General features: G+C 39.8%; 1 protein-coding gene across 6 annotated transcripts in view; it reads left to right on the forward strand.

Annotated features, from left to right (window-relative positions):
- Window positions 1-24,810, forward strand: part of CTNNA3 (catenin alpha 3) — a 513,803-nt gene that overhangs the window by 128,219 nt on the left and 360,774 nt on the right. For all 6 annotated transcript variants that reach the window (XM_061448556.1, XM_061448569.1, XM_061448587.1 and 3 more), the window contains 2 exons: window positions 11,720-11,983; window positions 19,642-19,845. In XM_061448556.1, coding sequence (XP_061304540.1) covers window positions 11,720-11,983; window positions 19,642-19,845 — 468 coding nt within the window. The remainder of the gene's footprint in view (window positions 1-11,719; window positions 11,984-19,641; window positions 19,846-24,810) is intronic.

Genomic DNA, 24,810 nt, shown 5'->3' on the forward strand with positions numbered 1-24,810 from the left:
TGCCAGGGATGGAGCATTCACAACCTCCCTGGGAAACCCATTCCAGTGCCTCACCAACCAAACAGGAAAGAATTTCCTCCTTATATCCAATCTAAACTTCCCCTGTTTAAGTTTTAACCCGTTACCCCTTGTTCTATCACTACAGTCCCTAATGAAGAGTCCCTCCCCAGCATCCCTATAGGCCCCCTTCAGATACTGGAAGGCTGCTATGAGGTCTCCGTGCAGCCTTCTCTTCTCCAAGCTGAACAGCCCCAACTTTCTCAGCCTATATCTTCATACGGGAGGTGCTCCAGTCCCCTGATCATCCCCGTGGCCCTTCTCTGGACTTATTCCAACAGTTCCATGTCCTTTTTATGTTGAGGACACCAGAACTGCACACAATACTCCAGGTGAGGTCTCAGAAGAGCAGAGTAGAGGGGCAGGATCACCTCCTTCGAGCTGCTGGTCACGTTCCTTTTGATGCAGCCCAGGATACAGTTGGCTTTCTGGGCTGCAAGTGCACACTGAAGCCAGCTCATGTTCATTTTCTCATCGACCAACACCCCCAAGTCCTTCTCCGCATGGCTGCTCTGAATCTCTTCTCTGCCCAACCTGTAGCTGTGCCAGGATTGCCCCGACCCAGATGTAGGACCTTGCACTTGTTGTCATGGTTAAACTTCATGAGGTTGGCATCGGTCCACCTCACAAGCATGTCACGGTCACTCTGGATGGCATTCCTTCCCTCTAGCGTATCAACAGAACTACGGAGCTTAGTGTCATCGGCAAACTTGCTGAGGGTGCACTCAATCCCACTGTCTATGTCAGTGACAAAGATGTTAAACAAGACCTGTCCCAATAACAATCCCTGAGGGACACCACTCGTTACTGGTCTCCAGCTGGACATTGAGCCATTGACCACAACACTTTGCGTGCAGCCATCCAGCCAGTTCTTTATCCACTGAGTGGTCCACCTATCAAATTGTTGTCTCTCCAATTTAGAGACAAGGATGTCATCTGGGACAGTGTCGAACGCTTTACACAAGTCCAGGTAGATGACATCAACTGCTCTACCCCTGTCCATCAGTTCCTTAGCCCCATCATAGAAGGCCACCAAATTGGTCATGCAGGATTTCCCCTTAGTGAAGCCATGCTGGCTGTCACCAAGCACCTTGTTGATTTTCATGTGCCTTAGCAAGCCTTCCAGGAGAATCTGCTCCAAGATTTTGCCAGGCACGGAGGTGAGACTGACTGGTCTGTAATTCCTTGGGTCATCCGTTTTCCCCTTCTTGAAAATGGGGGTTATATTTCCCTTTTTCCATTTGTCGGGAACTTCACCTGACTGCCATGATTTTTTAAATAAGATGGACAGTGGCTTAGAAACTTCATTCACCAGCTCCTTCAGGACCCACGGATGGATCTCATAAGGTCCAATGGACTTGTGCATGTTCAGGTTCTTAAGATGGTCTCGAACCAGATCCTCTCGAACAGCAGGCGCAAGGTCTTCATTCTCACAGTCCCTGCGTCTGCCTTCCAAGACTTGGGTGGTGTGGTCAGAGCCTTTGCCAGTGAAGACTGAGGCAAAGAAGTCATTCAGAACCTCAGCCTTCTCCAAATCCTGTGTAGCTAGTTCTCCCGAGAGCTTCCTGAGGGGGCCTACGTTCTCCCTTGTCTGTTTTTTATTTGCTATGTCCCTGTAGCATCCCTTCCTGTTATCCTTAATACCCCTAGCCAAGTTTAATTCTAGCTGGGCCTTAGCTTTCCTAACCTGGTCCCTAGCTTCCCAGACAACATCCTTGTACTCTTCCCAGGCCACCTGTCCTTGCTTCCACTTATTATAAGCCTCTTTTTTCATTTGAATTTTCCTCAGCAGCTCCTTATCCATCCAAGGAGATCTCCTGGCCGTCCTGCTGCAGTTTTTTTTTAAACATTTTTTAAATATTTGAAATCAAGTAAGGATGGTATATCGTCTCCTTCAAATCCATTATTTCTTCTTAATCTTCTTTACACTTTTTCGCTCTCACTCTTTTATGTTGCATCTCCCCTGTTTCCTATTTTTCTCTCTTTAAATTAATCTGTATTTCTGCTCTATTTCCTCCCCCCCCCCTTCATTGCTTGCTCTTTACATCTTTTTTAGCCATCTTTTTCTCTTCAAGGTATGAAGGTATGATAAGTCCTTCTGGAGGTTCTTCAAAGCCCTCTCCCTGATGAATGTTTCCTACTGTAGTTCCAAGCACATGACAAATATGATCATAATCATACTTGGAGCTAATATGTTAACTGGTATGTGTTTGCAGAAGAAGGATTGATGGATTTAAAGAAAAAAATCTTTCATTCTTACAGGGGAAAATTGCTTTGCTGTCTTTCAAAACCAGGTACTTCATCTAGGAGACTGGAAGTTAACAGAGCAAGGTATTAAAAGTGTAGGGACCAAATCGTAAAATAATGGATAGAGAAGTGACAGCTAGGTGATGCTTTACCATCTGTAACTCGGCTAGAAGTTGCTGAAGCATAAGACATACTGAATATTGTGCAGTAATTGCAGTCTGATGCATCAAAATAAATTGTATCTTCCATAGCTGAACAGTAAATTCCTGAAAAACATTATTGAATTAGAGGAACCCTGTGATATTAACCTGTCATGGGCAGTTTTTGATCCTCTGTATAAGACACCTTTGCTTTTATGTGATGATATATTACCAGTTTAAAAGTGGTTAATAATAAACAGATACAGAGAGGAAATTGCAAGGCTTCACTTCTACTGGGAACTTCAGTTCTGTAAATCTGTTTCCTGTTTGCTCTAAGTTAGCTGAAAGTTATGGTTTTATAAAGACAGTTCAGAGTTTTCTTAGAGGCAGAGGGTATTGCTTAAGGCTTAGTCCTATTATAACATTGACATGGCTTTGTTCTATAACACTTGACATTTGTGTATTCATGCATATGGTTGATACAAACAAACTGGCTACAGTTTATACCATACAGAGTATATGTATTATGTGCGTATGTATGTATGTGTCCTGGGTTCAGCAGTAGCAGTCATTTTTCCCCTTCTTGGTAGCTGATGCAGTGCTGTGTTTTGACTTTCAGCCTGGGAACAGAGCTGATAGCGATGTTTTGGTTTGGCCAAGGACTTTGTGAGCCTCATGCTCTGCCAGGGGGGAGGGGAAGCCAGGAGGAAGCAGAGACAGGACACCTGACCCAAACTGACCAAAGAGCTATTCCATACCACAGCACGTCATGCCCAGGAGGTAACTGGGAGTTAGCTGGAAGGGCTGGGAGACTGGAGGGTTGGAGGAGGTATCGGTCGGAGCTTGGTCGGGCTTGGGGGGCGAGTTATTGGTCAGCTGGTGCTGAGGTGTTGTATTCTCTTCCCTTGTTATTTCCTTTATCATTATTATCATTGGTGGTAGCAGTAGTGATTTGTGTTATACCTTAGTTACTAAACTGTTCTTATCTCAACCCGTGGGAGTTGCATTCTTTTCGATTCTCCTCTCCGTCCCTCCGGGAGTAGGGGGAGGGAAAGAAGGAGGGGGAGTGAGTGAACGAGTTACCTGACTGGGTTTAAACCACGACATGTATTATGTGCGTATGTATGTATGGTGTTTATGTACTCTCTATACATGGTGTAGTATAATTATAGCATGAGGCACTAAGAACTACTGATGACTTCTGAAGTCAGGAAAAATAAATTGAGGTAGGTTAAGAGGTTTTTAGTAGCAAGTTAGCTTGGAAGTCCTCACAATCAAGCGCATACTGTGTTGCTGCTTTGTAAAGGTGAATTCCTACTTTTTCCTACTGCCAGGAAAAAGCAGCAGGTCGTAGTAGTAGGGGACTGTACTTTGAAAGGGACAGAAGCACTCGTCTGTCGGCCTGACCCGGTCTCAAGGGAGGTTTGTTGCCTACCAGGGGCACAGATCAGGGATGTTGCAGAGAGGCTGCCTGTTCTAGTAAGTCCCACGGACTATTACCCACTTCTAGTGATACATGTGGGTGCTAGGGATATAGATAGCAGTAGCCCGGAGAACATAAAGAAGGACTACAGAGCCCTGGGAGAGGTGGTTAGGGGCTCTGGAGCTCAGATTGTCTTTTCGTCAATTCTCCAGGATACAGGGAAGGACCTAAAAAAAGCTAGGAGGATTGGCCAGGTTAATAAATGGTTAAAAGAGTGGTGTCATAGTCAGGGATTTGGGTGTCGAACATGGTACCCAAGTTTGTAGGCCAGGTCTACTGGGGGCTGGTGGAGCTGCTGAGCAGTCTTGGTAGGAGGCTTGCCAGACTGGTCAAGGAGGCTTTAGATGTGTTGGGGGAAGGGGGCATCATTCCATCCCAACACACCCAGTCAGTTGCCAGCACCTATAATAAATGCTCGGAGCAATGTAGAAATACTCCAGCCACTCCAGCCAATGAGCCGGCTTCATTTGGAGCTCGGCTCAGATGCCTCTGTACAAATGCCCGTATCATGGGGAACAAGCAAGAGGAATTAGAGATGTGTGCATGTCTACAGGGGTATGATATAATAGGCATCGCAAAAACATGGTGGGATGGCTCCTATGACTGGGGTGTTGGAATGGAAGGTTACAGGCTCTTTGGAAAAGACAGGCCTGGCAGGCAGGGAGGGGGAATTGCCCTTTATGTTAGGGATAGGCTGGAGAGTAGGGAACTCCATCTGGGGACAAGTGATCAGTTAAGAGAGAGTTTGTGGGTCAGGGTTAAAGGGAAAACAGCGATGGGAGACATTACTGTGGGGATCTGTTACAGACCGCCTGATCAAGAAGAACCTGAGGATGAAGCACTCCATAGACAGATAGGAAAAGCTTCTTGCTCACAGGCCCTTGTTCTCATGGGGGACTTCAACCACCCTGACATCTCTTGGAGGGACGGTACGGCCTGGCACAAGCAATCAAGGAGGTTCCTTGGTTGTGTGGAAGACAACTTCCTTCCACAAGTAATAGAGGAGCTGACAAGGAGAGGTGCCATGCTTGACCTCGTGCTCACCCACAGGGAAGGGGCTTGTTGGAAATGTGATGCTCCAGGGCAGCGATCACGAGATGGTCGAATTTGAGATCCTCAGGACAGTGAGAAGAGCATGCAGCAAGCTCACTGCCCTGGACTTCAAAAGAGCAGACTTTGACCTCTTTAGGAACCTGTTTAGTAAGGTTCCATGGGATATAGCCCTAGGGGGCAGGGGGGCTCAAGACTGTTGGTTGATATTCAAGGATCACCTGCTAAAAGCTCAGGAGTCTTGCATCCCAACTAGAAGGAAGTGTAGGAGGAGGGCCAGGAGACCTCCTTGGATGGATAAGGAGATGCTGAGGAAAATTCAAATGAAAAAAGAGGCTTATAATAAGTGGAAGCAAGGACAGGTGGCCTGGGAAGAGTACAAGGATGTTGTCTGGGAAGCTAGGGACCAGGTTAGGAAAGCTAAGGCCCAGCTAGAATTAAACTTGGCTAGGGGTATTAAGGATAACAGGAGGGGATTCTGCAGGGACATAGCAAGTGAAAAACAGACAAGGGAGAACGTAGGCCCCCTCAGGAAGCTCTTGGGAGAACTAGCTACACAGGATTTGGAGAAGGCTGAGGTTCTGAATGACTTCTTTGCCTCAGTCTTCACTGGCAAAGGCTCTGACCACACCACCCAAGTCTTGGAAGGCAGACGCAGGGACTGTGAGAATGAAGACCTTGCGCCTGCTGTTCGAGAGGATCTGGTTCGAGACCATCTTAAGAACCTGAACATGCACAAGTCCATTGGACCTTATGAGATCCATCCGTGGGTCCTGAAGGAGCTGGTGAATGAAGTTTCTAAGCCACTGTCCATCTTATTTAAAAAATCATGGCAGTCAGGTGAAGTTCCCGACAAATGGAAAAAGGGAAATATAACCCCCATTTTCAAGAAGGGGAAAACGGATGACCCAGGAATTACAGACCAGTCAGTCTCACCTCCGTGCCTGGCAAAATCTTGGAGCAGATTCTCCTGGAAGGCTTGCTAAGGCACATGAAAATCAACAAGGTGCTTGGTGACAGCCAGCATGGCTTCACTAAGGGGAAATCCTGCATGACCAATTTGGTGGCCTTCTATGATGGGGCTAAGGAACTGATGGACAGGGGTAGAGCAGTTGATGTCATCTACCTGGACTTGTGTAAAGCGTTCGACACTGTCCCAGATGACATCCTTGTCTCTAAATTGGAGAGACATCAATTTGATAGGTGGACCACTCAGTGGATAAAGAACTGGCTGGATGGCTGCACACAAAGAGTTGTGGTCAATGGCTCAATATCCGGCTGGAGACCAGTAACGAGTGGTGTCCTTCAGAGATTGGTGTTGGGACAGGTCTTGTTCAACATCTTTGTCGGTGACATGGACAGTGGGATTGAGTGCACCCTCAGGAAGTTTGCCGATCACACCAAGCTCTGTGGTTCAGTTGATATGCTGGAGGGAAGGAATGCCATCCAGAGTGACCTCAACATGCTTGTGAGGTGGGCTGATGCCAACCTCATGAAGTTTAACCATGCCAAGTGCAAGGTCCTACATCTGGGTCGGGGCAATCCTGGCACAGCTACAGGTTGGGCAGAGAAGAGATTCAGAGCAGCCATGCGGAGAAGGACTTGGGGGTGTTGGTCGATGAGAAAATGAACATGAGCTGGCTTCAGTGTGCACTTGCAGCCCAGAAAGCCAACTGTATCCTGGGCTGCATCAAAAGGAACGTGACCAGCAGCTCGAAGGAGGTGATCCTGCCCCTCTACTCTGCTCTTCTGAGACCTCACCTGGAGTATTGTGTGCAGTTCTGGTGTCCTCAACATAAAAAGGACATGGAACTGTTGGAATAAGTCCAGAGAAGGGCCACGGGGATGATCAGGGGACTGGAGTACCTCCCGTATGAAGATATAGGCTGAGAAAGTTGGGGCTGTTCAGCCTGGAGAAGAAAAGGCTGCATGGAGACCTCATAGCAGCCTTCCAGTATCTGAAGGGGGCCTATAGTTATGCTGGGGAAGGACTCTTCATTAGGGACTGTAGTAATAGAACAAGGGGTAACGGGTTAAAACTTAAACAGGGGAAGTTTAGATTGGATATAAGGAGGAAATTCTTTCCTGTTAGGTTGGTGAGGCACTGGAATGGGTTTCCCAGGGAGGTTGTGAATGCTCCATCCCTGGCAGTGTTCAAGACCAGGTTGGACGAGGCCTTGGGTGATATGGTTTAGTGTGAGGTGTTCCTGCCCATGGCAGGGGTGTTGGAACTTGATGATCTTAAGGTCCTTTCATAGAATCATAGAATCATAGAATAGTTAGGGTTGGAAAGGGTGGGGAGTGTGTGTAGGAAGGGCTGGCTGCTGTCTGAGGCAGGGGCTTCACTAGCCAGGCCCTGTCCCACTGCTCTGCATTAAAGTGAGTTGGGCATGCCAGGTGATGGTGACTGTGTTCAACCAGGAATCCAGATCATCAGGAAAGTTTGTGGTAATGAGGTATGTCAGGTCAAGCTGGGAGGTCGGTCCGTGGATCCGGTTGAGGGTCAGGCCAGGTGAGAAACAATCCAGTGGTATCTCAGAAGCACTATATTGTCAGGGCAGGACAGCTCAGGAGGTCAGTCTGTGGGTGACAGTCTGGACTGCGGGACTATGGCCAGATGTGTGGCAGCTGTGCCTGAGCTGGAGACCAGCACTCCTGCAACATAGTGCAGAGAAGGACTGAAGGTCCCAGGTTGAGCTGAAAGGGAGCTCCAGGGCCCAACAGTGAGAGGTGGATGGAGCCCCAGCTAAGGCTAGGCAGGCCTTTGAGACCTAGTAGTGCACTCAGGGCCCTGACAGGCATAAGCCTTTAAAACCTGTGTGAAAGTAGTATTACCTTGGAAGAACTGACACACCTTAGGAATGATGTGAGAGTCAGTATCTTTTTCACTTTCTTGTCTGTGAGATATTTTCTTCAACTGAGTAAGACTACACAGTACTTACGAAATACGTAAACTGGAGCCCTATCCCAATAAATGGTTCATGAATGTACTTTGAAGAGTTTGAGCTTTGTTGTCTTTGATTCACCAAATACACATAATTTAGCTGTCACTTTTGACAGGAAGCTGAACTCTAAAGACCAAGTTTAAGCTGTGATAAAAATTAATGCTTTTGTCCCCCAGCCATATAGTAGTATGAAATTGTGGGAGTTTGTTATGTCTGTGTTTTTGCTGGATATAAAACTCAGTTCAATGACATATATCTCTGCAAAGAGTGAGCTAGAGGACTGCAGCACACTTTATTTGAAGCTGCCTTTGTGAACCTTGTGTTGACTCCAGCAGATGTAAAACACAGCAGTATGATTTATACCCACAGTGAGGCCTGGACCTCATGAGTTTGGCTGATAGGAATGCACAGTGAACAAGAGCTGGCTTCCTGGTGTATTGTGCTCTCAGACCTTAAAAGTGTTATAAAGAACAGATTTTGATTTTTCGAACTCTTAATGAAGTATTACAACTGAAGCTTAACTGTGAAGGTAGTTTTCAAGTTTTACATTCAGAGTCTTCTTGTTCATACACCCTAGTTAGCTGGAACAAGCCACAGCTGGAAATCTGTGACTATCAGTTCATTTTCCACTCTCATCAGAGGCAACCGGGTATGCAGATGAAGACATAATAGTACATCCCAGGGGGCATGGGACAGCAGCCTGGGGAATTATCACTATACTGGTCCTCTTAGTTTGGCAATGGTTGGAAACAGGATTATCCTTGATCTCAGCTCATCTCATGTGGCGTATCTAGAACTCAGCTGCTGACTGAGTATACAAGAACACATCCCAGACCAGTGGAAATAGTCCACTAATGTAAAAAGAAGTTTGAGTAGGAGGAAAGTGGTAGACTGTGAAGAAAAAAAAAACAGACTAAACTTCAGTAATGTAGTTGGATGAACTACAGATGCTCAGATGTTATGGTATGAAGAGAGTAGTTAAGAACTGGTTTGAGAAATTTCTTCTCTGTAGTCCTGTTTATCTTTTGCCTCTCTGCAGGTGAAAGATGATCCATGTTTACAACAATCTCAGAGTAACAAAAAATGTAGTTTGCGTTCTCCTGTTCCTCTTTTTCTGGTGCCATGTTTTACTGATATTTCGGTCCTATACATACATACTTTTTCCTCTGTATGATTCTTTCCCATGCTTGAGTAACATGTTGTCTTCTTGTATTCTGTATCAAAGGTAATGTAGTATGAACCTTGGGCAAGGTTCAGTACGTGAAGAGGACTTATTTGAGTTTCTTGTGTTTCCTAGTGGCATATTTTCTTTGACAAATAAAATAGGAATCAGGTTGTTTCTGTGTTTTTTTTTCTCTCCAGTGGAAAAAGTTTATGGACTATAGATTAATAATCTGTTTGTGGAGACTAACTTCTTTAGAGAACTAGTTACATTAATCTGATAATCCACATATGCAAAGATTTGATAGAGAAATCGATTTTAGGTGGTGTTTTTTTGGCCAATTTTGCAAAAGATCAGACTAAGATTATCAGATGCCTCTTCCTGTTCACATGAAAAATTTCGAGGAATTAATTCTTCATCAAGGTGGAAAAGAAAAATGGCCCTACAGTTTTTTTCAGGGCTGTCCAAGGCTCACAACTGAACAGCAAAGTAGTGATGAGTTTAATGGATTTAAACTTTTTTTTTTTTTTTTTAAAGTATTAATGAGTATTTAAGTACTCAATAACTATTTAAGTATTATTGAACAAGGGCAAGGCTTTTCATAGGTGAATTTACTAATACCATGATACCATGTTTATGAAACTCTACACAATATCACGTGAAACAAAACAGGCTGTGTTTTAGCAACTTTAATGCATTGAGTTCATGGACTGTTTCCAGACATGTTTCCAGATGCCATGTTATATAACTGGTTTTCTGCTACTGGTTTTCCAGTTTTTTGTATCTTATGAACACCTCATTTCTTTGTTAGACAGTACTGTTTTAGAAGGAAAAAGTAATTTGGAAGGACTTTTGAGTTTGACTGTTTGCATATGACACAGCAAAGTAAGAAATGTTTAAGCATAGAAGGCAGCTAGACTGAAGTGTTATATTAACTTATCATTGTAACTCTAGGTCTGTGGCTTCCCTGCAGCACAAGAGGAAAGAGGGCATTCTGTTGTCTTGAAATTTAATTGTAGGAAAGGTAGAATGAGATTCTGTTAAAAAATAAATAACCCTTTTTGCTGAGAGTGCACTGGATTAAATTGCAGTTTCTTTACCAAGGTTAGAGGTGCACTAATACTCGCATTTGAGCACACTGGGCAATGAAGTCATTCTTGCACCGTGGTGATTCATTTATATATTGTTTTGTTGAAAATGCAAAAATATTTTAAGTACTAATATGCCCAAGAGAGTAAGTCAGTTTTCTAATTCAGATGATCAGCTGGTTAAACAACTCTCTGCTTCTGTTTAAGGCTCCACTTCTCTCTCTCTCTCTCCTCCCTCCCCCTCTACCATTTGTGGTGTTTTGGTTTTGGGTTTTTTGTTTTTTTTTTACTATATCCCTGAAATTTCAAAGTTACCCTGAGGAAGTAAGACACAGTCTGATGTCCAGTGCATAACTTAAACGAAATTTTAAAAACATAGGACTGGTTCATTTAATATTGAATGCCCTTTTCTTCAGCCATAAACTTATAAACTTTATGCAGTGAAAAGTGGATTTTGAGATGCTTTTGTAAATAATGCATATTAGAGCTTGATGCAATGCAAAGGAAAATAATTAGAAAAACTTCAGCTTGCTTTATAGCAGGCTGTGAGCAGTTTTGTATGCATTTTGTTGTTCATTCTTCATTGTGCCTCTTCTCATTATTTGAAGTTGGTGCCACAGGCTTTTTATTGTTCTGATGTGCTGTTTTGCCTTGCTTTTATATTTTTGCCCTGAATTTAACTGTCTCCTTCACACAAGCCATTTTGCAAATACCTATTAGTTTGTTTTCAAAGGACAAGATACAGAAGGAGAGTGGGAAGAATATCTGGAGTAAAATAGGATGAGACAGGAGGCTCCTTAGAATTCTGATGCTGACTGTATGGCTGTCTTAAAGTCAGTAACTTTCATCTGTCCAAATAACAGCTCCCAGTCTTGATTCCTAGAAACAGTTAAATCTGACTTGGCAGCTCTGTTGAGCTGTGTGTTCCTTATTGTCTGGGCTGGCAGGAGGAAGTAAGGTATCAAGAAGATCTGGGTGGAGAAGGGAGGAACAAGATGAATATGGTGAGATCTGAATGTTTTAAGTATGTACACAGTGGGGAGAGAAGAAAAACAGGTAGCGGTACTTCCAGGAGATGTCTTCTCTCAAGCACTATTTTCATTTCCACACCTTTCATACTTCCTATTTCCCAGGAATACAGGATTCTCATCCCTGACCTGCTGTTCCTTTCTGCAGTGTGCTTGGAATATATGCTGGTGGGGCAGGAAAGCAAACACAGATTTGTTTTGATGGAACAATCACAGAATTCCTTGCTTAACCCTGTTTGCACCTTTGTCCTTCTCTATTGCTGATGAAGAAAAACATGTCTGGGAGGAAAGACAGCTTATTTCCAGGCCAGTTTTCTCATAGGGTTATTTTACACAGACTTTGTTCATTTCTTGTGATATAAAGGTGATTCAATTGTAAACACTATTGTACTCTCTTTTCGCAATCTTTGATAAATTCAACTTGATGTTTCCTTAAACAGATAGAAAAAAATTGTTTATACATTACTTGTCTGTTCTGAAGTGCTTTTGGAAATAAACAGCATATTCTTTTGCTGACAGGATTTGAAATCCAGCAATCAGCGAGATGAAATTGCTGCAGCACGTGCAACCCTGAAGGAAAATTCCTCTCTTCTACATTCAATATGTTCAGCTTGTTTGGAACATTCAGATGTTGCATCGCTATCAGCCAGCAAACATTCAATTTGCAATGAAATACAGAATGCTCTCAGTGTAATTTCTAATGCTTCCCAAGGAGTTGGAAATAAAGTGGGACAACCTACATCTCGTGCAGCTACTCTTGGAAGTGCACTTGATGAGCTTGAGGTATGTAAACCTGTGAAACTAAAACATTTTTTGAAAAATAGTTTTGTTTTTTTTTTTAATTAACTATTGCTGTTGTAAGTGATGGACCTAACGGCATTAGAAATTTATGCTCTGCTTAGCCCTAGTCTAAATACTATAACTGTAAATTATTTCATTGTGAGGGATCACGTCCTTCAAAAGAGTTTGGAATTAAGTCTTCACGTATGTTCAATATTTAGATTCATCCAAAGAGCAGGGAATTTCCAAGTGCATCACTAATGATGGAGATTGACAGGTCCTTGAATAAATGGGCAAAACCATGAGTTTAGTTTACAAATAAGTGATTATCAGATGATGGTGATCACTGCTACCATGACTGTATTCCAGTTGGTACAACACAAGTTGAAGTCATTTACTCCAAAACGCCTCGTTTGGATCATTATGTAATTTATATAATTGAAGGATTTAGAAACCTAATTATGTTTTTGCTTGTCATTAAATAAAGTGACATAACCGATATGCTTTCACAAATTCTGCTTTTCTACTTGCAATATTAAAACAATTTTTTTGAGCAGGTAGTTCTTTCTCTACTCCTGGCCTGATACGCAGCTTTTGTATAGAGCTTTCCCCTTTTCTCACAGCTGCTCTTCCTCTTACTAGTGTTATTTTTCATTGTCCTGCCAAAATGGTAAAAAAACTCCTGTAGATGTGATTACCAACAATGCTTCTTGTCTGGTGTAAGTGATGTAGTCCCAGATCAACAAAAAAGGAATGAAAAGTTTCTAAACACCTTTGCAGATATGGGTCTTTTTGGTTGTAAATTCTCAGACTTTCCAGATACCATGCTCAGAACGCAAACTTTCTTGATACATTTTCAGGAGGATTAATGTCTTGACTGATGGTAATAGATTTTGGCTAAGATTTTCAATGAAAGGTTAGAGAAATACATTGAAATATGACTCAAATCTTTTAGTGGCACTTTATTGATCAAAACAGACCTCTCAGTCATGCTCAAAGTTTCCCCCCAAAGGAACAGACTCCAATTACATGTCATATGTCATCCTTACATGCTTCTCACACTGGGCTTTAAAATTACAGTTTCTAATCTATTTTCTTAATAAAGGAAAGGAAAAGGTTAACTTTTTAAGAGTAATACATGATTTATATACTTGAAACTCTGAATGACAAATTATGTATTTTAGATGAAAGCTGTTATTTACCTATTTTACTTAAAATTTTTTAACCTAAATTTGGCAAAAAGATTGCATCTTATGACTGAAGATTAATTCATCTTGACTGCATGTAAGCAGTACCATTTTAATGATTTTTACAAATGAATTAAATTTATTATTGTTTTAAAGTGCTTAAGATTTGCAATAATCACAAAATGGGGGGAAGAAATGTCTTTTGGATTGAATTTGTTTATATCCGGAAACATAAGAACATAGAAGTCTGACTGTTGTAAAAAACCGTTTCTTTATGGAGTTCTAAATATATTTTTACCTAGGTAGCAAAAATGGGAATTGAAACTGTGTGGGTTAGATAAAGCACAATTTATAGAGCATTTAACTTCTTAAAATGATTTTATTAATTAGATGGTTTCACTTCTATTTCTTCACAGAAAGTTCTATTGGCTAAGGACCTGAAATGAACTTTTTTCTTCTTCTTATGCCAAGTACAGTGCCATGAAATAGATTGATAGATAGATTGTAGTAAATCACAAATCTAGTAAAGAACAAATCTCATCAAATGTTTACAGTGTGGAAATGTATCATGGAGCTTACCCAACAGTCTAGTATCTAGATGTTTTGCAGTGTCATTCTTCCTTTGCCAGTGCTGGTGGTATGAAAGTTATTACAGATTTATAGGTGAGGAAACCGTCAGTAAAATTAGAGCAGCTAATTAAATCAGTAGATTATCAAGAATTTCTCTTAAAAGCTCCATATAACTACCATTTTTGTTCATAAACACAAAATCATAACATTATAAATTTAATTGCATATTAAGATTTGTTTTAAAAGAATATACATTATCTAATGCCTTTCACTGGTCTTGCATCTTCTGAATATGAGATTTCTCACAAAACGATACAAGTCTTCATGCCTGACTCTCTGTCACTATATTCATCTGATATGTGGTCCTTTAAAGATCCTGGCTATCTAGCAGAGAAATTACATATGAGATGTTAAAATATGGTAAATCAATCCAAACCCTCAGGAAATATAATGAGGTTTGTAGATACTCATGATCTCTCTTTTTCATGCATCAGAAGACCAGTGAGGGAGAAAATATAGATCTAATAACTCCTTTTAAATGTCCAATTGTCTTTAAGAACTGAGGTAGCTAACCACTGTTTAGCCCTTTTAAAGCAAAACCATGATACTGCTAATTGTGTATCTAGTGTCTTCTAATTGGTTGGAAATTTGATTTTTTTCTGTGTAGATGTATCGATCATAAATATTTGATGCAACTGCTTGAACTATTTAATCTGTGAGCAGACTCTTAAATCTTATTTTCCTTGTTATTATTGCCGGGATTTTTATTTCTTTATTTTTTTTTAAATTTAGAGATGAACTGTAGTAGTTTTTTATTATTATTTGCCCATCTTTGCATGAACTTCCTAAAGAATACATTTCTTCTCACATTTTGTATGAAATTTGAAGGCAGTAATTTTGCTAAATGGCTAATTGGCTGTAGGCGTCAGGTGTGTCTTAGTCTTCCACAATCAGTGAAGGTTTTTCTTTTTGTAGTAACACTTAAATATTCTACTTGGCAGGTGTGTTTTACATTATTATGGACGTTTTATGTATAGCCTAGTATTAAGTGTGCTTACTTGAGATGTGAGTGCGTAACAGTGAAGTTGCTGCTCCAATAAATAGTAACCAAGTGGCAAAACTCCAGTAGAGGTGAGGTGCACAGAATGCTTTGGTATTAAGGACTGTAATGTGAATGAGGGAGACAGAATCTCAGATCTCTACCACAAATAAAGCTGTCTTCCACATCAGGAATGAATGCCCTGACCTCTAGAAACTGACTATATCTTAAAACGCCTTCCTTTGTTATTCTTAGATTATTATGGATGAGTCTGAGTCTTTTATGTATAAGATTACTTTAAAACTATTGAGTGTAATGTTATTATATATATATTTAAAATATAAGTGTTTAAACATTAATGACTAGTTTTATGTAGTTTTAAAAATCTATGTCAATATGCTAGTCAAAACTTAATTTTAATTTTGCTATGTCTTTGGATATAGCCAAAGTAATGAAGGCCCTACTGCTGAGAACTATTTCGATTCTACTTTTAAAGTTATGCATTCTTTCTTAGAGAGGTGACAGCTGAAAGGGGTTACTTTCAGCTGCATTTCAGTCTTTCATGGCACTTCTTAGCTTTTCTGTGAAAAGAATTTCTTTACTGCATTTCCATAATTTCATGTAATGCATATTGTGTTTGAGACATGTAGTAACTTAGCTTACCTCCAGCTAAGTTGGGTGCAGTTTTTCTTTACACTCACCTGTAATCTTATTGCTGTAAGAAAGCTCCACAAAGAGAAGAAATGAGGCAAAAATGGATGCCTGATACTAATCCTCTTAATGTGTCACTAAACTATCTTTGTGGAAAAAAAAACAGTACCTCACTACCTTCACCCTTCCAGAAAAGTGTCTTCAAGTACATTTCCTTTCTTCTGTGGAACTATTACAGAAAATGAAGGTTTCTCATGCCAAAATGAAGATCTGTATTACTGCTCTTATCAGAGCTGACTCTAGGCATTGATAATTAAGAATTTGCCCACTAAAGCAAAATGACTTTCTGTGCTGCTGTCTGGGAGAGCCAGTCTGGCTTCATCCACTGCCAGCAAGAGGTTAGGGTATATGGAGATGTTTCAGAGTAGAAGAGCGAGCCATCTTTATTCTATCCAAGCACTTTTTCTTTTCTTTGGATTTTAGCCTTCAGGGTCTGCCAGGTACTGACAAAATTTCAGCTTTTCTTCTCTCTGTCCTGAAGAGTACAGAAGTTAAATTTTTTGTAACTACCGAGTAGTTCTTAAGTGGCTCCAACTTCTCTACTTCCGCAAAAGAAGATGGAGGCAGTAGACTACCTGTTTCCTTTGTTTTTGTCTTTGTGACTGAGCAAATTATTGTTCCATCCCAGTTTGGCTTTGGTTTCAAAGTTGCATGTGAGATTAATATTTCCGTGATCAACATATTTTTTATACCTTTCAATTAGGAAATAAGAGATACAAAGAGGGGGTTACTATGTTGCATTTACGGATATACGAACAGATGTGGTTTTCATCTTTAAAATATTTATGCTTTCCCTTCTGCTTGCATATGAACTCCTTTTCAGTATATTATGTGTATCTGGATAGGTGACCATTGGTTTGAGAAAATCCAGGAGTTTGGAAGTACATGCTTAATACTTTAATCTATGGTTGCATCTGCTAGATGCGCATAAACACCTGACACAGACTCATAAACCTTTTAAAGGTCTATCCTGTCAGTTGCTGAAACAAGTCTATAACTTAGTTTTAGACTTTTTATAGTCTCTCATAATAGAGATGACAGAAAATTGTACTAGCAGTATCACTGCAGTGGTATGAAAATTCCAAAATTCAATATGGAAAATGTGGAGGCAGACAGAATTTCACTAGTACCTTTTCTTTCTAGTCATTATCCATAGAAATTTGAGGGCTAGAATTCATGTAGTCCCAGTTTCTGGTACAAAGCATAACATAATCCTAGATCTTCAGGCCACAGAAGGTCTTACAGAAGTTAAGAAGGCTCATTGTCCACTGATCTTATTTCATAGAATCACAAAATGGTTTGGGTTGGGAAGAACATTAAGGTCATCTAGTTCCAGCCCCTCTGCCATGGGCAGGGATGCCTCACACTAGACCATTTTGCCCAAGGCTCTGTCCAGCCTGGCCTTGAACACTGCCAGGGACTGAGCATTTACCACTTCTTTGGGCAGCCTGTTCCAGTGCCTCACCACCCTTACATTAAAGAACTTCTTCATTATATCCAACTTGAACTTTCCCTGTTAAGTTTAAACCCCTTGTCCTATCACTACAGTCCCTGATGAAGAGTCCCTCCCTGGCATCCTTGTAGGCTTCCTTCAGATACTGGAAGGCTGCTATGAGGTCTCCACGCAGCCTTCTCTTCTCCAGGCTGAACAGCCCCAACTTTCTCAGCCTGTCTTCATATGAGAGGTGCTCCATCCCCCTTATCATCCTCATGGCCCTCCTCTGGACTTGCTCCGACAAGTATGTTTTATATTCCAGTACATATGTTAATAGGTAGTAAGTATGGGGCCAAAGTGCTGAAACTACTTAAATAATTTGAATGCTTTAACTGTGATGGAGGACTTCAAACAGTGGAACACTAGTGGAGGTGGAATGTTTAGAAACCTACACTGAGCTTGCAAGCTGGGAAATACAAGCTTCCATTTGAACGACACTGTAATGTAGAAAGAACCTGCACTGGTTTCCTTTGGAAATACTCAGATTATGAAGTCTGATTTTCCTCTAGTTTTTCTGGAGAATCACCCAGCTGTCTCAAAACAATTCTTCTACATTTCAGATGACATGTGAGGTTTGGAAATGTAACAAAGTCTTCCTTTCCCTAAATCATACCTAGCGTGTAAGAGCATGTTAATAATAACCAACAAGAAAATTTCAAGGTAACTGAAGTCCTTTTTCCTAGCTTTTTAAGCTTTTATCTTACGATGCTCTGATAGAACACTCACTGCTCTTAGAATTCCCTCAGCTAGACAGTACCTGAAATTGTGACATTAAATTAAAATACAATTGAAGTTCTCCAGCTTAAAAGTAGTCTGGTACATACTGGATACACACAGATAAGTTCTGATTTACCTGACGTAAATTCCACTTAAGGGTATATGGCATAGTTTGCCTGTTTAATATTTTCTCTGAAAGCTTGGAACCACATATGGATTTAATAGATGAACGGATTTGAATGGAATATAGGCTTGGTGGTCTTGACAGTAATGACACTGTTTCAGATGTTCAGTTAGATTAAAAATTACTAGTTTGAATTTCTTGAAATGCTGAAGCTTGAATATACTTACTTTCACATTTCATGAAAATATCGCTACTTTTCTTTTTCTTTAGATGATTTGCTTGACACATAAATGTAATTAATTTATTATGCCAGAGTGGCTGATGGCTTTTGTTTACCCTAGGTAGTGAAAAGCAAAAGGACACTTATTTCTATTTCCTTTGAAAAAAAAGAATCGTTGAACAACAGCTACTGTTTTGATCTTTGCCCATATTCAGTCTCTTAAAGGTAGCAGCAATGACTTTCTGTCACAGTGTGGGATTCTATCAGACTAAAAATCAGCAGAACTAGACTGCTCGTGTAATATGATTTAACATTCTTGGTTGTACGCTAGCACGGTTGGTTTTGCGTTAAATAAAGAGGCCCTCCTGATCTCTAAAAGACTAAATTTTGGGGGTGTTGAACCTCTCTTTCAAACAAAGCTGACAGTCTGGCCTGAGATACTTGGATAAAATATGGAATGTTATTGAGTAGTAAACTCGTACACAGTGTCACAATTGTATATAGACATTACAAGCTTAGTATAAGATACGTATCTTTTTTAAGAATTGACAAGGTAAGTATACAAAACAGGCCCATTATATGGGAGCATAAAGAAGACAGATAACCCTCAAGAAGCATGGACAGACACAGGAAAGAGTTTGAAAGAAGAAATACTTTTTTTTTCTTTACAGCCGTAAGGTCAACACTTGAAGAGGAGAAACAATGCTGGTTGAGAAACTGGGAAGATGTCACACAGTTGTGTATTTTAAGATATACCTTCTGTATGGCCATGAACCTGGCAGTTTGGGCCTTATTTCTTTGCTTGTAAAATGGGGTTGATAGCTTTTCGTTGTGGAGTAGGATGTTGTAAAAACTGATAGACCAAATAGATACTGCAGTGGTAAGAATGCATGCATATTTATAAAGGTAGACAAATAACATTTTTGTTTCCAGAAGTGAAATGCCTTGTAGAAGAAGAAATGCTTAGATACAGGTGTAGGAGAGACTGAAGGTGAGGATGAAAATCTTGGGTCTCATGCAGCAAAAACAGGAATCAGAGGAAGGATTCAAAGACAAGGCAGGTATAGTCAGGAAATGTCAACGTGGCCTTTGCAGGTAGATGTGATCTTGTTCTACTTGTTCTGTGAGATGCATAGGTATGAACCAGATTCAGCTTGAAAGCTCTGTGGCCATTTTAGCACTGGATCCAGGCCAGTGGGATTTGATAACATGGATATTGGCTTAGAACTAGTGGGATCTGAATGGCGGAAACAACTTGGCTTTGTCTGCAGATGACTTGTATGCATAGCCCCAGTAAGGAAAATGGAATTTGCCATGGTCAAAGGTAATTTAAGTATTTCAAGCAGAAAGGTCTAGTTGCAAGTCTAGAAAGCATAAAATCACTGTAATTCCATCTTTGGCAGTGTTCAAGGCCAGGCTGGATAGGGCTTTGAGCAACCTGATCTAGTGGAATGGCAGGGGGTAGGAGCTAGGTGATCTTAAGGTCCTTTCCAGGCCTAACCATTCTATGATTCTGTGTTTATACAGGTAAAAAAAAAAAAAAAGAAAGCGGCTTAATTAGGCTGACTTTTCTTACCTGTACTCCTATTATTTTCCAGAATTTAATTATCCTGGATCCTCTTGTAGTAAATGAAGAGAAAATAAGGCCATCACTAGAGAAACGCCTGGAAGCTATTATCAGTGGAGCGGCTTTGCTAGCTGATTCTTCCTGCACACGTGATTTTCATCGAGAACGCATCATTGCTGAATGCAATGCTATCCGCCAAGCTCTCCAAGACCTGCTTTCTGAATACATAAACAATGTAGGTAACCAGACTTTTTCTTTTTTTCGTTTTTCTTTTTTTTTTTTAATGGCTGTTTCAAAGCCTGCTTTAGCGTACATTAGAATTTAACCTATAATTAGTGTAAATTAGAGTTTAACCATCATTTCTCAACATACTCTTTAAAAGGTTGAAGGGAGCATTTTTCTGCATAAATCTAAGCAAAAGCTAAATACATATCCCCAGAATGAATACGTATCATATTATATCACACAATCTATGGAAAATACTGCATTATAGGTACAAGGTACTTGTTTAGGTTAGTTTATACTTATTGTGAACAGTCACTAGTAAGAACAGATGTAATCCATCATACGCTGGCAGCGAGTGTCTTTGTAATGTCACTTTCTAGACTGCAGTTTTAAAATGTAATCTCCATTTGTGTAGGATGCAACAACTTAAATAGCAATGTGCTAAAATTTAAGTAAACTGTTAGTATCATTTTAAAGTAGAGTGTAGAGATTTGTAGTAGAGATTTGGTCTTTGTAAGAGCACCAAGTTACAAGTGTAAAAATTACTTCATTGATAAATTAGAAAGCTGGGGCTGCTTGGTAAACCCAGAAATTTGGTTGTCTGGCATTTTTACAGGCCAATTAATCTGTGAATTTTTAAAAAGGATTAAAGTTTGATTATGTTTTAAAAATAACTGTTATAGAGTGGATTTGGCACAGATGCTATTAACATGGTTACACAGTGTTAATATATTTTTTTTCCTCTGGAAACATTTTTTTGTACACATACTGATCTTGTCTAAAGATACCTCAAAATGGTTCCTCAAACACTTGAGAGGATAGTTGTATGATACAGCTATTGGTTTCAGGAAGCTGAAATTCCTCTATTTTCTTCAAGTCATACTAGTTAACACAGTCTGAAGCTGTTCTAATAAGACTGTTTTCTTTGTCTTATCCTATTGTTGTTAGAATAATGAAGTGTAGGGACTAAGATAATCTGTGCATGTCAGATGTTTTTTCATTTCACAGATACTGTACTTTTGGGTATTTTCTCTTTATTTGTTGGGGGCATGTGGAATTCACAGCTGATTTCATTTTCTGTGAATTCAAGTTCCTCTTTCAATCCCTATGCCAAATAAAGATGCTGTCATATTTTACTCAAAATTTAGCTGAAGCTTCTGTTGAATGCAACACAATTCTTGAACCTTTCTGGTGGTGCTTTTCACAGGGATTTGCTATGTGAGATTTCTTTAGGTCTGGTTAGCTTGGAAAGTTAGTCTTTGCCACCTTCTTGCAGCAGTTGTCTATTGCAGTATCTGCTCTAGGGTGGATGAGGTTTGCTGTTACATGGCTGAAAGTTCAATAAGGGAGGGCATCAACCTTTAATGGTTGCACTTGATGGTCTTAAAGTAAAACTTCATGAGTGTTAAGTCAAATGGTCTTAAATTCTTAGACTCTTGAAACAAAATTGTGATTATCTTTTCTATTTGAGAAATAGCCACTGTTTTAGGGTTACGCAGTGCAGACTAAGGGGAAAAGAGGAATGCATAAACCCTTCAACTTTCCCAAGTCAGGAAGCAGCTTTTTAAATATGGCAAAAAGAGAAAGTGTCTGCACAAGGTGACATAGACGAGGAGGGAAGCGGAAAAGAAGAAATACAAAAGATTTAACGCTGGGAGGTATTTAACTAGGGTTAAATGACAGGAATGAATTTAAACCTTTTAGTAGCTTTTAGTGCTCTTGATCTGCTTATACAATTAATATTTCAGTGGAAAAACTCTCACCAAGAATAGTTTGTGGCTGTTATTGAGACCAGATTAATAAGTTTTTCAATGAGAAAATTATCAGGTGTCAGTTACTTTATTCCACAACTCTACCTCACTGAAGAATAGATGATGGATCCAGGAGACAGTGCTGACTTATGATTGTCTTCTGAGCTCTTCTGTTAATAACTTCAGTAAGCTATGACTGTGAATTGAATGAGCTATTACAATTATGCCAGACGTTTGTTAACATAGTACAATTTAAGGACTACATTGTGATTCTGTTCCTCTCCTTGGGGACACTGTTGTACTCCAGAAGCAGTTGCACTGTCTACATGAAACTCCATGTGAGTTTATGTTGATGTTCTCATGATGTATATGTGCCCCATGCCAGAGTAAGGTACAGAGGATCTGTAGCTCTGCTTGAATGTGAGAATGGAAAGTTTACCCTGCCCACTATCCACAGGGAGCATGCTTTTGCTCCTGTCTTTGTCCTGATGGTGTATGGTTCACAAAACATAGCCTACCCACTGTCAATTGATTTGTTTTCAGTCACTTGAGCTGTACTTGTCAGCTGCTTGGAAGACTTTTTTTTTCCCCTGGATTTGTGTCTATCATTTCTTGCTGGTATATTGGTTTGATTACTCTTCTTAAGGTTTCTCCCTATCTGAGTGTTGCTGGCAGGAGCCATATGGCTTCAGAGACACATAGGGTTTGTGCCATCTTTGCAAATCCTTGTCTGGAAGCTGGTTTGCCAGGAAGCTTTATGAGCTGTGCTGACACTGGTAACATTCAGTTTTATCTTAGAAGCCCTTGGGTCTGGTGCTGATGGTAGGTGCAGCCTGCCTGATAAGTGTTTACCTTGAACAGGATCATTGTCGAGGACTTGAGTACCTGAATTCTGTTGAAGTTCTACATCATCTTTGTTTTCGAAACTAGCCCTCAGCGCCTAAATAAATGTACAGGAACTTATGATTTAACCCTGACTATTTGAAACAGTACAAGGAATGTAGTTTTTGTGGTTCCTATTATTTCTTTTTCTCAAAGTTTCTAGTAAGCCTGAAAGATATCAAGTGAAATCAAGGGCCTATTGGTGCTAGTGATGAAATTTAGTTTTTACTGGAAGCTGAGAGAAACATCTTTTCAGCAGATCCTGCCTTTAAGTAAGTAGCTGTTTTTCACAGGGGCTATATCACAGAGAACTGGTGTAATGGAAAGTTAAGCAAAATGTTCTCTACACTAATAAAGACCCCCTCCACCCTCTGTTTCCAAGAAGCTTTAAGTTTTTCTGTTCACAAAGTAATTCAAACATATAGTAAATTGCAAATATATTTATAATTCTTCTGAAAGGCAGCAGTTTTTCTTCTGGTATTTCAGAATCCTTCATGTACTACTGTTAATCTCTCTGAATTTTACTCACAGACATACATTGTTAAGGGATATATTTGCATTTCAGCACATCAAACAACAGAATTACTACTGTAAATTTGGATAGCTTATCAACAGCAGAATCAAACTACAGTGTGTGGATAAAAATGTATTCATAGGAGCAGTCATTTTGTTCTAATAATAGGCACTTTCATTTTCCTAATGACAAGCTTTTGTCTTGGCTCTACTCATCCTTTAAAGTTATTGAGTATGATGGAGTGTAGTGATACTAACTCCATGTTTTTTGAGGTCTCTGCTTTTACTCAAAAAGTGAGTGATCAAAAGCGATAATAGAGTTGCAATTGAATGTGGGTTAAAGTGGCTGTTGTGAGCAGCAATTTGGATGATTGCAGGCACTACTTTGTCTGCCTTCATTAAGGGTATATGTCTGAATAATTATTCTGCACCCACCTTTGGGTTTTAATAAAATGAAAACTGGCTAGATTGTTCAGGCAAGGCTGAAAAAAGGTTGGTAAAGAAAGGTCATATATGCTGATGGTGTGATAGCTGATTTGAATAGCTGAAATTGAATTAAAGTTTCATTACTTTTAGAATGCTGTTTCATGATATTTGAGCTTTAGGAGTTTCTCAGCTTCTTCTGTATATTGGTTGGATTTGGGTAGGTATACACACACAGTATTATGCATGTTGGGCCAGTATACTTTATGTCTTTTTTGACAAGTTGTAATTTCATTCTTTCATGTATTTCAAAGCCTTCTGTTTATTAACTGGGTTTATGCTAAAATTACATAAGTTTTTTAGGGTCAAATAATGTCAGTTAAACAGTTTGCATTTTCATTGTTGTTTTCGAAGTTTTTACTTTGAAAGTTTCAAAGTTTTTAAGATTTTTATCTTTAAAAATAGTTTCACAGGAATATCTGAAACATTGAGATTAGAAAATATATGTATAAAACCAATATTCTTAATGATCTTTTCAAAGATTGAAAGTTTAAAACCAGAAAGTGAATGGAAAACCAGGATTTTTTGTTTATTGATAGCATGGTCTGGGCCTTTCCTTTGTCAACTCATAAATTTGAGCCCTGTGGAGTGCTCATGCCTTGCTTTACTCCTGTATTGAGTACTCTTGAACAACAGCTTAAGGTCAGGCCCCCTGTCTCTATGCAGAGACTACCTGTGATTGATAATGTTCCGTGTGGTATTTTATTGCGATTCTTACTCTTTTAGAGTGGAAGGACATATAGATGCATCAAGAATACAGATATCTCAAACTTCATGTTACTTGTACTTTATGGTTTCCTGATGAAGTCTTTTAATGCTTCCCTGGGTAGAGGGAAGACAAGACACTTTGGTTTATCATCACAGTGGTGCAGTGTGTCTTGCATTTAAGCTACTTAATCTTGCTCTGAGCAGTGGAATTTTTATTTCAGTACTCGGGGGAACATTTCTGGTAGTTCTGAAAATAGCAAGAATTCTGCCAAAAGAGTCATTTCAAATTGAAAGAATAATTTTATTCATCTTAAAAAGCGAATGTTTCGTATTTTCAATGTAAAGAATGGCCTGTTTGTTTTTATTAGATATTTGTATCTCCTGGGGGTATTTTCCCTTAATTATCTGTGTACTATAGCTGCAGAAAAGTGGATTACTAGTAGTCAGTAATATGTATGCGAAAAGAGTGATACTCCATAAATAAAAATTAGGGCATAAAATTCAGAGAAAATTCACATTGCATGAATCAGATAACCTAACTTGTGAAAAAGCTCCAGACACTTTTGGGTTCTGCTAATTTACCATAAAGTTTATGTTCTTCATTCACATAAGCGTTCAGCTAACCTGTTCCTCTCAGT

This window comes from Pezoporus flaviventris, unplaced genomic scaffold, assembly GCF_033815535.1.
Source record: "Pezoporus flaviventris isolate CSIRO_AGI_PZ_B2104156 unplaced genomic scaffold, CSIRO_AGI_Pfla_v1 ptg000001l, whole genome shotgun sequence".
Lineage (NCBI taxonomy): Eukaryota > Metazoa > Chordata > Aves > Psittaciformes > Psittacidae > Pezoporus > Pezoporus flaviventris.